The 16,107-nt window shown below is 28.7% G+C and overlaps 1 protein-coding gene across 1 annotated transcript; it reads right to left on the bottom strand.

The window, feature by feature from the left end:
• Nucleotides 1-143: 143 nt before the first annotated feature.
• Nucleotides 144-15,056, bottom strand: LOC145333852 (uncharacterized). Its single transcript, XM_080179110.1, has 19 exons — nucleotides 14,999-15,056; nucleotides 14,648-14,757; nucleotides 13,853-13,991; nucleotides 13,276-13,455; nucleotides 11,741-13,195; nucleotides 11,502-11,540; nucleotides 11,240-11,359; nucleotides 9,016-9,108; nucleotides 8,585-8,649; nucleotides 8,391-8,469; nucleotides 8,193-8,228; nucleotides 7,956-8,075; nucleotides 7,626-7,718; nucleotides 7,229-7,293; nucleotides 7,070-7,148; nucleotides 6,171-6,566; nucleotides 2,839-6,084; nucleotides 2,502-2,590; nucleotides 144-580 (listed from the first exon to the last, which is right to left on the bottom strand). Exons 1-19 carry the CDS (start codon nucleotides 15,048-15,050, stop codon nucleotides 446-448), a joined length of 6,591 nt encoding a protein of 2,196 aa, XP_080035236.1. The 5' UTR covers nucleotides 15,051-15,056; the 3' UTR covers nucleotides 144-445.
• Nucleotides 15,057-16,107: the final 1,051 nt, after the last annotated feature.

The raw sequence follows: 16,107 nt of genomic DNA, 5'->3' as shown, positions 1-16,107 counted from the left end.
TTAGTTCAGCAATTACCACCGAGTTCTGAAGCTTCAGACGGACAGACAGACATGGTTCTACTTTGTATTATATAATATATAAAAAAGATATTAAAGCTTGCTATAATTATTTATTGAATTACAGTGAAATGAATTAAAACCACACAGTGAAACACGAATACAAAAAATAAGATTACATAATAAAGAGAACATGTATAATATAAAAAAATAGTAAAAAGTAAATGCAGTTTTAAACCACATAGTGAAAAGTAAATTTATTATAATAACAAGCATGTGAACTGTGGACTGAAATTGACCATCATTATTTAAAGATAGGTTAATTTCTAGATAGATAGAAATCAAAGATACCAAAAATATGATATAATAATTTTGCGTAAATAATCCCAATTATAAAGCAGGTTTGTATCTGATGAACAAATGGTCTTTGTGTAAACCACCATCTACACTACAGCCCAGTTTCATCAGCTAGATTTGTTACAAGGAGATTAGGTGAATTCCTTTTCAATCCAATTCTTGTTCCTGTGAAGTCAATCTGGATGATGTCTAAGCTAGCAATATCAATAGTTTCTGGGTTCTCAATCTGTAAGTTAATAACATAATATAACACATTTGTTTATAATATTAAATATAAATACTCAAAAGAACTTTTAGTTTTTGTTAAAGGGCGAATATAGGTTGGATATGATATGAGCTTATATCAAAGGTGCAAGTATATACATTATGAATAACTCAAGCAAATAAAGATATTCCATTGGATAAGGCCGTTATAGCTAAAAACCTAGCCAATTGGGCTAATTTGTGACGTCAGAGGAGTGGTTCCCTAACATATTCAAATACCCATATTCACAACAGGATGCGTGTAGAGCTTGCCTAAATACTGTTGTTATTTTGCAGTACAAATAAATGAGAAAAAGGTTTCGGGAATTAATCAGGGGTAAATATACCCTCCTTCTACCTTCATACAAAATATATAAAGTAAAATATTTAAAAGTTAAAAAAACATCAAATAATGTAAAAAGTAAAATAAAAAATAATCAATAAAATTTTCTTGGAGGAAGAATGATTTCAAATCCCTGTTTTTTGTGGCCGTGTGTGTGTGTGTGTTGAAAATGCGTAATCAGGGATGTTTATACCATCATGAATTAATCAAAGATCTCTGTACAGTAGACTATAAAAGTTGGAAAGATTTTTAATCAATATAATAGATTTGAAATCTGCATAAAATTTTAAGGATTTTTTATAAAATTAGTTTTTTACATAATTCTTTATTTAAAGGCGCAAATACAAATTAAGTTAAATAATTTTGAGATCTGTGATTGGTGGATTGAAAACTATCTGCGCTCTGATTGGAGAAGCTTAAGTGACGTACATCATTCAACCAATTAGAGCATAGGTAGTTTCCAATCCAGCTATCCTATTGGTCAAAATTTATTAACTTAAATCGTATTTGCGCCTTTAAATAAAGAATTATATAAAAAACGAATTTTATAAAAAATCCTTAAAATTTTATGCAGATTTCAAATCTATTATATTGATTAAAAATCTTTCCAACTTTTATAGTCTACTGTACAGAAAATAAACTTTAAGACGTATTATTTACCCTAGTCAATAGTCCTGACGCCCTTCTACGCAAATTATTTTTATGCTTTTTAAAAATTAAATAAACTAGTATATAATCTAAAATAATAAACATTTAAATTATCTTTTAAGGTGTGTGCCAATGTAATAGTCAATCAAACTTAAGCAAAATAGTAAAAAAAAAGTCTTGTAAAGGGCTAAAATAAACGGTTTGTCGTCAATCTGATTTATCATATGTTCAATTGAAACAGAAAATTGCAAAATCTACTTAAGGATTTTTTTGAATTTTTAAATTTGGCATGGATATTCTAAAAGTATGAAATGGCACCTTTCATATAAGCTCATATCATATCGAACCTATATTCGCCCTTTAAAGATGCATTCTTAAAGTGAAGTTTGTACATTAAGTATACATAATATATTTAGCTGGTCCATATGACCCCATTTTTCATTAAACTTAAAAAGAGATTTTTTGCAGACAAAAACCTTTGTTTACTTTTTGTTATATACGAGATAAAGGCAACATTATTTGCTATGAAATTTTTTTATGATATGCTTTTTAAGAAAACTAACTTTATTCTTAGAAATTCAACTATTCATAACTAACTTATTACATTTTTTGTCATATGCTTCACATTATATGAGGAAGATGTTTGCACAAAACAATGTAGCCATGAAAAGCTTGATCTCACGATATGTGACAATTAATAGCTGACTCATAATGCAAACAAATTGATAAAATCATGTCTTTATGAACCAAGATTTGTAAAATAGTTCAACCAATGAGATGTCTTGAATATACCTCTAGTTTTCTCCTATTGGCTGATTTAGACAGCATATCTCTAGGTTATTTCTATTGTATATTGATATTTAAGTAGGCATAACAGTCTCTCCCCTGAAAAAATACTACAAAATTTTGATACCTTGAAAGAAAAAACTCCATTAGGTGCAGGTTTATAGCTCTTCTGGTTAAAAGCTAAATCTGTTCTACACTCACTAGACCACACAGGACCTGGAAATAACAAAATAACAATTTTGAATATGTTATCTATGTACATATTATAAAAAATTATAAAACAAATAAAAATTATAAAAATGTTTGAATGGTTACCATTTGTTACCTACTATTTAATTTAAGTTTAAGTTTGTAGAGTCGCTGAAGAACAAAAAAAGTGAAAACAAATTAAAAGAGTTTATTCATATTATATGATTAATAATCTAGCAGAAAAATATTATTCCAGGTTTTAAAATTAAATTTACCTGTTGAAGTAGTCACATAATCAGAATTACAAGCAGAGTTGTGGGCTAGAAAATTTATGGATTTCTTCTGATGGTCAGTATCAGTAAAAAGAAGTGGATATTGTATTTTTATTTGAATTTCTTCACCAAAAGATGTTCCTGCACTTTTGATGGGATTAGAATTAGCATCTAAAAGAAGAATCTTTATAGTATCAATCCTAATTCTCCAGAATGCATCAAATCGATTGTAAATATCAAGATCTTTTAGATTAATATAAACATGATATGTACTTTTCAAGGTATCAACATAATAGTTTCTTACTCCACCATAAAGCATAGTGTTGTTGGAGTCAATAACAAACTTGCCCCCAAACTGGATTGGTTTGCCAGGAATTTCAGCATCAGAAACAACACTTTCCCACTGAATCTTTATCAAAGTATCAAGAAGTGAGTCCAAATCATCTGACATGTAAGGCATGCTATTTTCATCACACACTCTGAAAGAGTTAAAATATTTGGCATCGCAATAATCAATATAGAGAGACATTATCAGGGCTCTTTGAGTCATGCTGTGCTCTTTTAGTCCATAAAACTTTTGATGTATAGATGACTGGACATTAAAAATATTTCTAACATATCTTTTAGACAGTAAGTAAAATTGGTCTTGGAAATATTGAAACAATTTCATGATTTTATTTCTGAAAACCTCTCTTTGTTCCTTAGTAATACTCACATAACTACTTTTCAACTTTTCTATTTCATTTTCATACTCTTTTTTTGACTTTTCTCTTTCAGCAATAAATTGCGTCTGGAATGTCTCCAGTTCTGATAATTGAGTTTTGATATTAGATATTTGAAGAGTTGCTCTTTCTTTGTCTAGTTTAGCAACTTCAAGTTTATCACTCTCCTCAGATAGTTTCAAAACTAATTCTGAAAAGTCAGCTGCTTCTGTTATCAATTGTTTGCCAACATCTGTTACTTTAGTCATTGCCATCATTAAATCATCTGTTCCATCAATCTCAAAATTAGTTGCTTGATTCATGGCATCAAGCTTTATTGTTGCAGTTCTATCCATTTCATCAAAGTCAGAACCCTTCATCTTAAGTTGAACCATTGTTTGAAGACTATCTTTAAAGCTGGTGCCAAGATTAAGATTTATTTCTGCTAAATTATTCAGATCTAATTCATCCATTAATTCTTGAATACCTCGAATACTCTGAACAATATTACTCAGGTCCTCTAACAATTCAAAAAGATCTATGTAATTCCCAATTATTCCAACCATTCCTAGAGGATCTTTTGATGCAATAGCTTTTCCTGATGAAGCCATAAAATTTCCTAGTGCTATTGATATTTTTATCAATGCCATGAACTTTTTTGCTTCTTGATGTTCTTTCCATTTTTTAACAGCTTTATCAAATTCATTAAACTCCTCTTGCAAATTATTTGTATTATTTGACAATCTCTCCATCAATGTAGATTGAACATGAGCAGATGATTGAACCAATTCAGTAAGTCGTGTAATTTGTTTTTGATAGCTTGTAATAACATCTTCTATATGTTGTTTAGACATTTCAGCTTCTTGTAAAGCTTGTTTTAGTGATTGTGTTTGTATTGCAGTTATTTGATCTTGAATGGTATCCAAAGATGAACTAATTTTATTTTCAATGTTGTTTCTGTGATCAAAACTAAACTTCCATACATTGTCAGATGAAGTCCAAATTGACTCTAGAACAGTCATTTCTGTATCAAAATATTGTTGCTGTTGAATCTTAATAATATCAAAACTAGCCTGAATTGTCTGAGCCATGTTAGTTGCGCCAGCCAACTGAATTTCCTGATTTATTTCATTTTGCTGATATGCTATCATTCTATCATATAATATTCTAGCAAGTGTTGAAACTGTTTCAACAGAATAAGCTGGGACATTATGAACATAGCTGACTTTATTTAGATCCAGTATTCTACTGAATTTCTGGGCAGCAATAAATGTGGATTGTTTGCCAACTGTAGTTGAATCATAAACAAAATTAAGCATAAATTTACTCATATCATCTACCAATTTTGAATTCTTTTTGGTTTTCATGACAGTCATTGCACAAACATACAAAAGGTTAATATTTGTTACATCAAACCAGCTAGACACATCCATGCCAGTTTCCTCAACTTTTGCAATTTTAGGACCACAGACATTATTACTATCTACTTTGGATATTTCTGGTGAATTTTGAAGTATGGTTACTAATCCATAAGATTTTTTATTCATAAGAACTTTCCCAACATAATAGTATTCTTCTTTTTTGGCCCAGGCGTCTACATTAGGATTTTGTGTTAATATTTCTTTAGACATTTTCATGGTGATAGGGTAGTCAAGAGCAACAATTCTTGCTTGTATGTTTAAATAATGACTGATAGTAATTGGACTACTCATAAATACTGTATCAGCTTTAATCGTCACAGTTTCTGTAATACTACTTGTCAACTCTTTCAATTTAGCAAGATCATACTTAGTTTCATATAGATTTAACTCAAGCATGTACTTTGCATGTTTCATTGATCCCTTTTCAGAGTTGAATTCTTGAAAAAAGTTATTAGATTCACCTTCATAATAGTTATCTATGTTCTTATATTTCTTGTCTTCTGGAAAATTGAATAAAATAGTAGAAAAATCTTCTTTTAAAATGTTGCATGGAGAAATATTATCAACAAATGTGCAGTTTATGATACCACTATCATTTCTATCACATCCATCTTTTGGTATATCTTTTAGGGAATTACAGTACTGATTGGTATAATTACTAGATTTGAAGTTTTTATAAATAGAAGGACTATCCAGCACTTGACGAAATCCAGAATAAATCTCACAGAAATACCAACTGTTTGTTGTGTATGAACTAAAATTTGAATTTTCTCTTAAGTCCAAGTGTTTTAAGTTAATCAACTCATCTAGGGACCCTTCTTCTAAGATTTCTAGTTGATTGTACCTCAATATTAATACCCTAACTTTATCTAATCCTCTAAATGCCCCTGTATTAATTATTCTAAGACTATTGTAAGTCATCACAATTTGTGACAAAGATGGAAATCTTTTAAAAGCATCTGTATTTAGAACTTTAAAAGGTTGATTTCTTATAACAAGCCTCCATACAGAAGAGTAGTCAAGTTCCTCATCACATTCATTTTCTGTGAGGTCATCTGGAAAGTTTGAAATAGTGTTTTGTTGACAGGTTAGTTCACCATCATTGATTACACAAGGACAACTAGATACTAAACATTATATTAGAAAAAAAATTTTATAAAAATTCTTGGTATTTAAAACTTTTTAGAAAATTAACTAAAAAAAGTATGCTCACCAGTGGTATTTGTTGTGTTCATTGAAAAATTCTGATTATTTCTGATATCTAAGTATTCAAGGTTTGCCAAGTCATTCAAAGCTCCTTCTTGTATAGTATGCAATTTGTTAGACTTAAGAAAGATAATCCTAACTTTATTCATTCCTTTAAAGGCATCTGTTTGAATCATTTCAAGCTGGTTAAAGGACATAGAAATTTGGGTCAAAGATGAAAAATTTGAAAAGGCATCTTTACTTAATACTCTCAATGGTTGGTTCTTTAAAACTAGTCGCCAAGCAGAGGAATAATCATTAACTTCATAACAACCATTTTTGATTAGGTCTTCAGGAAAATTTGAAAGATTGGTTCCATCGCAGGTTAATTTACCTCCATCTAATTTACAGGGACATGTTGGGCCTGAATAAAAATATTTTGAATAAGAAAATGGCAGTGTTAGGATATAGGGATAGAACAAGGGATCTAAAATCCATTCTGTTGGATGTCCTTGATTTTAGTACTAGAAACATTAAGCTTTTCTTGTTTTGACTAAAATTTATACCAATAGGTACTTTGGAGTGGGTAATATTATTGATACTTTTCTCTAATTATGGGTTGACTTAGACAATACTACTCTGTGATATTCATGTTTTAAACCTTAATACTTAAGTGTTCCATATCGTTTTTGTTATCATTTGTTAATAGCAAATTGGAATAAACATTTAAGGCACACCTTTTCTTTGAACTCTTTCATAATTTTCATTTTCTTAATTAAATATATAATTTTGCCTTTCTGAATTGTCGAAATTTTTAATATCTCATTGAGCTTGAACTCTAAATACAAATTAATTGTCATCTGTCATATCCTCCCTATATCCTTGGATTTTGTGGATTTTTATCTTTTTAATGTATAAATATTTTACCTGGAACTTTACATAAACTGTAAGGACGGGTATCATTGCATAACACATTATTCCATTTCCATCCATTTCTAATGTTAGCCTAAAATTATTAAAGTTCACTCTTTAAAATTTAACATTTTTGAGTTTGTTTTTATATTTTGTAATGTAATGAAATATTACCGAAAGACAATGTTGGTTGCCTGTGGAATAATTTGGATAACCATGTTCCCAAGCATTAAAAGTGACTGAAATAAATGATATTTAATGCCTTACAGCCTGATAGAACACAAAACAGGTTTTACTTGCTAGTCTATTGTAAATCTATGAATTAAGTTAAGAGCAATTTTTATGGTTTAATAGTGTATAAAGACAAAGTTTATGTGGACATAAAAAGAAAAACAAGGCTTAATCATACTATAAAGCAAAATAATACTAAAAAAAGTTTTCTTTAAATCTTTTTGGAGGGACAAGTAAGGAAATTAGGGAAGGAATGAAATTTTATAAAAAATAGTTACAGAAAAGAGCAAAAGAATAAAATTTGATATATCTAAGATATTTAGAAATCTAAAAAAAATACTTGGGGATCCATCAGTCCAAAACCAGGACCCATTTGTTAGAAGGTCATTTCCACCCAACCATACTGTTCCAGTTGAAGTATTACTCAAAAGACCTCAAAAATTAGATATTGCAGCTAACATTAAATATATATATAGTAACTATACACCTCTAAGACCATCCTATATCTGTACCCTGTTATATTTAGAAAGAGGGTTAAACCTATATTTAGAAAAATGATATTTGGATCCTTTTACTTTACTATTTTAATGAAATACAGTTTAATGTTTGAAAATGTATACATCTAATTTATCTTTGAAAACCATTCTTTTTATCTATTTTTATTGTTTACCTTTGATAAATTCTGATTCATAAAAATTACAAATTGATGCAAGTTCTGCATCATCTGATTCACAGTAGGATTTTGCATCTGACCAGGTTCTTCTCTCTGTCATAATTTTGTACAAGGATCCTAAATTTATAATGTATTATGAAAAGATCAATGTTAAATATTATCCCATTCCCACACAAAGTTCAAGATAATGAAAAAGCATAATGTATATACGATATAACAACAACAAAAAATAACCTGTCACAGAATCTTTAGTATATCCATCTAGTTTGCCTGTTTAAAATAAGAGTACTCAAAATGACTGTGAAGAATATTCTTTAGTTATTTTATATTATTCAACCAATTAAAATAAATTAATAATCAAAGAAGTATTAGGAACAATACTATACTACTCTAAATCCTTGTTTTTTATCTCTCAAATATATGAAAATTTACCAGAAATTTTACACAACCCATAATGACTGGTATTGTTACATATTTCATTATTCCATTTCCAATAATTTCCAATGTTAGCCTTAAGATAGTGAAGTAAATTTAAAAAAATTAAATAATAATTTTACACAAAATCTTTTTCATCAATTTTTTTGTAGTTCCTTTATTTTGTTTTCTTTGATATAAGAAAATATTACCAAAAGACAATGTTTATCAACATCAGAATTGTTTGGATAACCATTATCCCAATCAGTGAAAATGACTGAAATAGAAAATGTTAACAATGTATCACTGTCTGCTAGAAAAAAGAAGCGTAAGATGTGGAGCATATATCAAAAAATTTATTTTCTTGGCATGCCAATAATTTAATTCCAATATATCTTCTTAGCATTGCTAATTACCCCTATAGTATTAATTAAAACATATCAAGATTTCTAAATACCAAAGGACTATTATGATGAATTAGTTAACAATTGTAAAAGATTTAGAGAAAGAATGATTTTTAAAATTATTGAATTTAAAAATAATCAAAAGTTGATATAAATAAGAAATATGTCCGAAAATTTTTTAAAAAGTAGTTACAGGATAGAGAGAAGGAGTATGATATATCAAGAAATTAGAAAATTACTTGGAGATTCATCTGTCCAAAACCAGGACCCATTTGTGTGAAGGTCATTTCCACCCAACCATACTGTTTCAGTTGAAGTATTACTCAGAAGACCTTTAAAGAAATTAAAGAATCTATTATTAGTAGTGAAGCTACTTCATGACTATGAGATATCTGTTTGTCTGTCTGTGAGAAATGGTGTAAGGGAAACATGAAGTTCTTGCCTGCTATTCAAGGAAGTCAAATGAACATTTTAAAGAATATTCTATTACCAATGAGCATCAAGTATATAACTTACTAGGTTTATCAGTCTATGATCTGATAGTCAATCTTTTTGGTTGAAATAATTAGCTCAGCGGTTCTTATTTTTAGCATGAAAAAGCTTTACTACTTAAGGATGTTGTCATTCCTTGGTGCTCACGGCTGGTTTTTTATTAAATGAATAAGTTAGGGTACAATGTTTGGCACTTTCGATATAAGTAAATGATAATAACAAAGCCACAGAATACGATAATACCTTCAGAAAAATAGATAAAAATAGTTTTCATACTAAATTTAGGTTTTTTATATTTTTTTCTAAAATGTCATGACAGAAGATGCAAAATGTCGTCTTAGTTTTTTGAAAGGATTAATCTTCTCTGAAATCTAAATTATCAAAATATTTTTTTTGGTAAATGATTATACGATATATGTCAAACATTTTATCAGAAAGAAATATTTAAAATTGTGAAGTAGAAACCTGAATAATTTTTCTTGTGGAAATAGTTTTCTGCAAATGTTGATAAACATATGTCTGCTAGCATTAAGATGTTTGTACTGCCAATACACGTTGGGTTTTATTTAAAGAATTTCTTTAAAATGTTTTTTTTTTTACATTGTATACCAATAACGCAATATTTGCTATCAGAAAACCCCCGACTAAGACTCGCCTACGACCCGATCTTTTAGGATTGCTTTGTAATTTACATTTTTGAAAGTCTTTCAACAGTATACACAGCAAATTCTCTCTTTTTTAACTAACTTTCCGAATAATATACCTAAAGCATTTAAATTGACAAAGACTATGCTTATATTTTTACCATTCAAGTTTATTTAATATTCTAATAAATAGCGCAACCCTCCAAGTTTATGACTACTTTTCATGAACATATGATCTAAAGAATAAGCTCTGACGCAATGTCATATAAGGATATTATAATATTCATTAAAAAAATTGTTATTTTTGCATATATGTTACATTTTACAGTGTTTTGTGGCTCAAAAGAAAGACAATTCAAAATTATTTCATATTATATAGTTTAAATTACATAAGATAACCTAGAAATAGTAAAAAATTCCCTTTCTTTTTTTGTCGCAAAAGAGAATTCAACAAAGATTTTCATTAAAAAACACCTTAGTGTAAAAATTAAAAAGTTTTAACATGGTCACAAAAAGATTCAATTAGTTTATTAAATGTTTCATTTTCAGCAAATGACGATTAATCTCTATTACAAAGAATAAAGTGTAAAAAGATATTCTCGTTTTAATTTTAAGCAACTTAAAATGCATTTTAATACCTTTTAATGATTTATTTTTTAAAACATCATTTTATAAAATGTTATTGATTTTTAAAGTTATATATTAGAATGTTTTTAAATTTTGTTAACATTTTGTTTTAAATGTAGAAAATTGGTAATTCTAAACATTCAAAAAATGATTTTATTAAATTTTCATCACTTAAATTGCATGTTTGATGAAATTTTCAACTGATAATTCAAGAAAAATCGTTTAAGTTTTATTATATTTTACTTTGAAATGTTAAAAAAATATATTATTGTCAAAAATGTGGAAGTTATACTTTCCTTAAAAAAAGACCTAAAACATGCAAATTAACACGTGTAATGAGATTTTTTTTCTTTCAGGTTTAATTTAGGGTAATTATTGATATTTTTTGTAAAAAGGATTTTATATAAAAAGTTTTAAAACTCAAGTTATGTAGTGGTTCTAAAAAAGGTTGCGAATTTATGCAATTTTCTTGCAAAAAAAATTTTCTAGGATTTTAAAAATAGCAAAGGGTGTTATTAGACGTACTTACAGATACAATTGCTAAGTCATTTTGGCCAAACACTAAAATAAAGTTTTGACATCTGAGCGTCCAAGCGTGTGCTGCCTTTACCCTTACAATTAGTTTTCATTCAGTGTAAAAAAAACTTGTTTGTCTGTTCTATCTTTTAATCAAACTTCATATATTATTTTCTTGGCTCACCTTTGATAAATTCTAATTCCTGACTTGAGCGGATAGATGATAATTCTGCTCCTTGACCATCACAATTATTTCTAGCAACATACCACTCTGCCTTAACTGTCAAAACTTTATAGCAAGATCCTAAATAAACAGTATCTTTTAAAACTGTATTAAAATTGGGACATAAATAGATATAAAGGTTTTAAAGATTTATTCTTATTTTATATAAACTCCTTGTTTAGGAATACCAAATAATGATTAATTTTTCAATGACCAAGCTAACCTGTTGCTGGATCTATTGTCCATCCATTTCCACACAATTCTAAAATTTAAATAAATTATCCATAATACAAACTAGAACAATGTCTGTCTCTCGTCTTATCGAGAAAAAGCTTAAAAAGGAAAAAAAAATAACTGCAGTAAATGAATCCTATTTTTAAAATTGCAATTGAAAGATTGCTGCTATTTAGGGCATATGCAACACATAGCTCATCTATTCTTTATCATTTAACAGTTCCTTACTTGTTTCAGTTGTAGTAGTAATTGTTGTTGTTGTAGTGGTAGTAGTTGAAGTAGTAACTGTAGTTGTTGTTGTTGAAGATGAAGTAGCAGAAGTTGTTGATTTAGCACTACTTGTTTCAGAAGTAATTGGAGACTTGGATATTGTTGTACTTTTTGTTGCAGTAGGTATTAAAGTAGCTGTTGTCATTTTAGTAGTGTTAACTGTAATAAAAGTAGCTGTTGTTGTTAAATTAGCCTTAGCAGTGGTTAAAGATGTAGTACCAATCATTATAGTACTACTTGTTGTTAAATTAATTCTTGGTGTTGAAGTATTAGTTGTTGTTCTTGAAGGGGCGCTACTAGTTGCAGAAGTGGTTGGAGACTTAGAAACTGCTTTACCAGTTGTAGTAGTAGTAGTTATTGAAGTAGTAGTTGTTGATGTAGTTGAAAAAGTAATTGTTGTTGTGGTAGTAGATTTAGTAGAAACCATTGTAGCATTATATGTAGTTGTTAAAGAAGTAGTATTAAATGTTGAAGAAATAGTTGTAGTTGCATCTGCTGTTGTAGTATTTGTCATTGGTAAAGATATTGTTGTAGTAGTGGGTATTTTAGTGATAGTAGTTGTTATTTTAGTAGTAGTGGATGTTGGCATAATAGTTGCTAATTTAGTCGTAGTGCTGTGAATTGTGATAGTAGTAGTTGTATTTGGTGAATTAGCGATAGATGTAGTTGTTGAGGTATTACCAATTGTTTTAATAGTTGTTGTTTCTGAAGTAGCACTATTTGTTGCTGTAGTAGTTGGAAATGTTGAAACTGTTGCTGTTGAAGTAATTCTCGCTGTTGAATTAGGAGCTATAGTGTTAGTAGTTTTAGTATTAACCATTGTAGCAGTAGATTTTGTTGTTGAAGATTTAGTATTTGTCGTTGAAGAAATTCCTGTTGATGAAGTAAGAGCTGTTGTGGTGGTAGTAGATTTAGTAGTAACTATTGTAGAAGTAGATGTTGCAGTGTTAGTCATAGTTGTAATAGTAGCTGCTGTGGTAATATTTGTTGTTGTAAAACCAATAGTTGTTGTGGAAGTAGGTATGTTAGTGATAGTAGTTGTTTGTTTAGTAGTGGAGGATGTTGTTGTAATAGTTGCTGATTTAGTTGTTGTTGAATTAGTATAAGCAGTAGTTGTTGATGTAGTACCAGTTGTTTTAGCAGTAGTAATTGATGTTGTTGAAATAGAAGTAGCGTAAGTTTTTGTTGTGTTACTACTTGTTGCAGTAGAAGTTGAAGACTTGGACATTGTTGTAGTAGTCATTGTTTTTGTAGTAGACGTTATTGTAGTAGGAGTTGTTGCTGTTGATGCATTGCTGGTTGTTGGAGAGTTGGATGTTGTTGTACTAGATGTTCCTTTTGTAGAAGTGGTAGATGGAATATTTGTAGTTTTGTTTAAATTGCAGTAATGGATTCCAAAACTTGAAGTTTTAGCTAAAAAAAGGGAAAATTATGATATTTTTGTTTCAAAATAGGTTTTGCTAAAAAATTCAAATTGTTTTAATAACCATTACCTGATTTTATTGACAAAACATAAATTAGGCACTTTCGGGATTTGGTTTTATGTAACCACATTAAACAATCATGTTTCTTGCTACATTTCTTTGCACATTTTGAAGTTCTTTTTACATTTACATTTTTGATTCTTTTTATTGATGTAATGCCGAATTGAATTGTACATTCAGTAGCTGTCACTGAATAATATTTTAATTAAACATTTTAGTTAGATTTTTTATGAGTAAAAATAGAACACTATAAAAGTTTTTACTGCCCTATTTGCAATTAATTTAATGATATGTGCATCACTGCATATACGGTTTTTCAAAATTTAACTATACATAAAATAATAAACGTATTGATTAATTCAAATAATTTAAAATATCTAAAGTAAAAACAGTACATCAAATAGGCCTCTAAGCCTTTTATTTATTTGCTTTAAAATATATTTTGTTGCTGGCTTCGTACTGAATATATTTTACTAGAGGAATGGAGGAGCGAAGTTTAGGCGAGTTTCTACAAAACTAAAGAAAAATAGAAAATATTGCTAAATCGAGGTAGTTGAAAAATTATGTTTGATGAAGTATATATTACCAGAAGGAAGGCCAGGTATTATACAATTGTTGATACCATAGATAAACCCTTTCTTCTTTATTGGATCCACAATGGTCAGAAAACATTGGTTTTTAAACATTTGATAAACCAGGCAGTTCTTTCGTTTAGCACATTTCTCCTTATTGATTAAAAAAGTTATAGTCAAAAGTTAATTTTAAATATTTCTACCATTTCCTCGCTTGTACTTTTCATAGCAGTTGACTTCTACAGTGTGTTTTTATTTAAAGGAATAAAAGTATTGCTAAATTTAACAATTTGTCCCACTTACCATTGACAGAAATGAATAATCATGCCCTACCTATCTTCTAATATATTCATTTTAGAAGAAATTTGAATAACTTGTTTGTCATAACGTGAGTTAGGTTAGATTAGTCTGGGTTCTATGTAGCCCAGCAGAGTTAGGGCAGAGTTAGAACCCAACGCAAGGGTTAATTATAGGAAAAAATAGAAACCCCCTATTCAATATATTTCAAAATAAAAGGGGGGGGGGGGGGGAACTCAATAGTCACTTGTAAGGAAAGCACAACAATATATACCCTCATTTAAAAGTCTGTGAGTGTGTATGTGTATACCAAAAGAACTCCCTCACCACTAGAACGATATGATTCTTTTACAGTAAAGTTTTTCATCCTCCTGGGAATGTTTATAACTATTTTGGGAGAGGGTACCTCCATTTTTCCAAGAAAAGTTGAAAGTTAATTGTCGACCCTTACCCCCACCAACGCATTTCACTAAGCCTCCAGGGCCTTAGCCGCAACATACAAGAAATATTACCTCACATTTACTAATGTCTTCAATATCAAACTGTTGCATATTGAGTTTTGGTTGTTTGTTTTCTATTATGCATTGTTTTGAGTCCAAACTTGCATCTTCTGTACCATCATCTGTAACTTATATACAATATAAATATATACTTGTGAATTCTTGTAAGTTTTAAAGGAAAGATTAAAAAAAATAAGTGGTTTACCTTAAGATTCATACTTTTTAAAAATATGTAAACTTTTTTAGATCCGTTCTAACTGACATAAAAACTTATAGTGCAAAATTCTTATTTATATGCACAACAATGTAAATTAATTCAATATTTAACTGATTTGTCATATGTTATAAGAACGTAAATCATACCTGCAGCAGATATTTGTATAAACAATACAAAAACCCAGGGTAGAAATATCATTTTTCTTATTAAGAAAAATAATAAAGTTAGAAATGTAAAGTAAAATATGGATTTTTATAAAATTAAATTAATTTCTATTTAATTAAAAATGCTAAATAATACCTTTTGAACATACTTTAGCCTGAATAGAACATAAATTTTATAAATGCATAAGAAACAAAAAAAATAATGTAAACTTTTAGATGCATAGCATCTTAATAAGTATCTGCTTCCCTTGTTGTCTAACTCACTTCTTTTCAACAGAAAAGTTATACACTGCTTTAAGAGTATATTCTTTAATAGTAAACTTAGAGTTAAAGCTTAAGAGTGTAATATAGTTAAAATATGGTTTATTAGATAATACCTCTTGTATTTTTAAAAGCTAATATTTTCTATAATTAGGTTCGATCCGTCCGTCACAAACGGATAGCTTTTTTCGTTAATTTAGGCATGTTAGAATTGTTCTATCGATTTCGAACTTTGCATGGTGATTCCTTTAGTAGTTAGGTACGATTTAGAAAGCGTAGCAACTCTATAATCATTACAAGAATGTCCGTATGTCCATTTGAAACATGTTGATTTTTTCTTTTTTAATAACAAATTTTTATGTGATCTAATCATCCGATTGATCTGATTTTTGGTATACTGATTCCTGGGACAACAAAGTATAATGTTATAAGCAAAGCAACTCAATCAATTCCTAAAAATGTAAATATGTCCATACACATTATCCTGTATCAAGCAGTTTTTAACAAATTTACTTACAATTTTGTTTCGACTCTTATACATTTATATTCTGATTATTCAGTTCTGACACTATATAAGTGTTAATATCCGTTTGTCCTACAGTTTCAGTGCTTCGCTTTTATGGATTTTGTCATCCTTGTTTTATGTACAATTTTTATTAATCCCCTTTAATTTACTATTTTGTACTTCTTATTAGACTTTACACTTAGACTTACTTCAATTTTTGTATTGTTGAAATTTTTCAGGAGATAAAAGACAATGAAAATTAAATTAATCTCTCTCTATAGAATTTGTATATGCTATTTATTTTTTGTTAAAGGGTGTTAAAAAA

Source organism: Acartia tonsa, chromosome 12 (genome assembly GCF_053477335.1).
Source record: "Acartia tonsa isolate MP-2025a chromosome 12, ASM5347733v1, whole genome shotgun sequence".
In the NCBI taxonomy this organism is placed as follows: Eukaryota; Metazoa; Arthropoda; class Copepoda; order Calanoida; family Acartiidae; genus Acartia; species Acartia tonsa.
The sequence above is the reverse complement of the archived record's forward strand: the minus strand, read 5'-3'. Positions and strand labels throughout refer to the sequence as shown.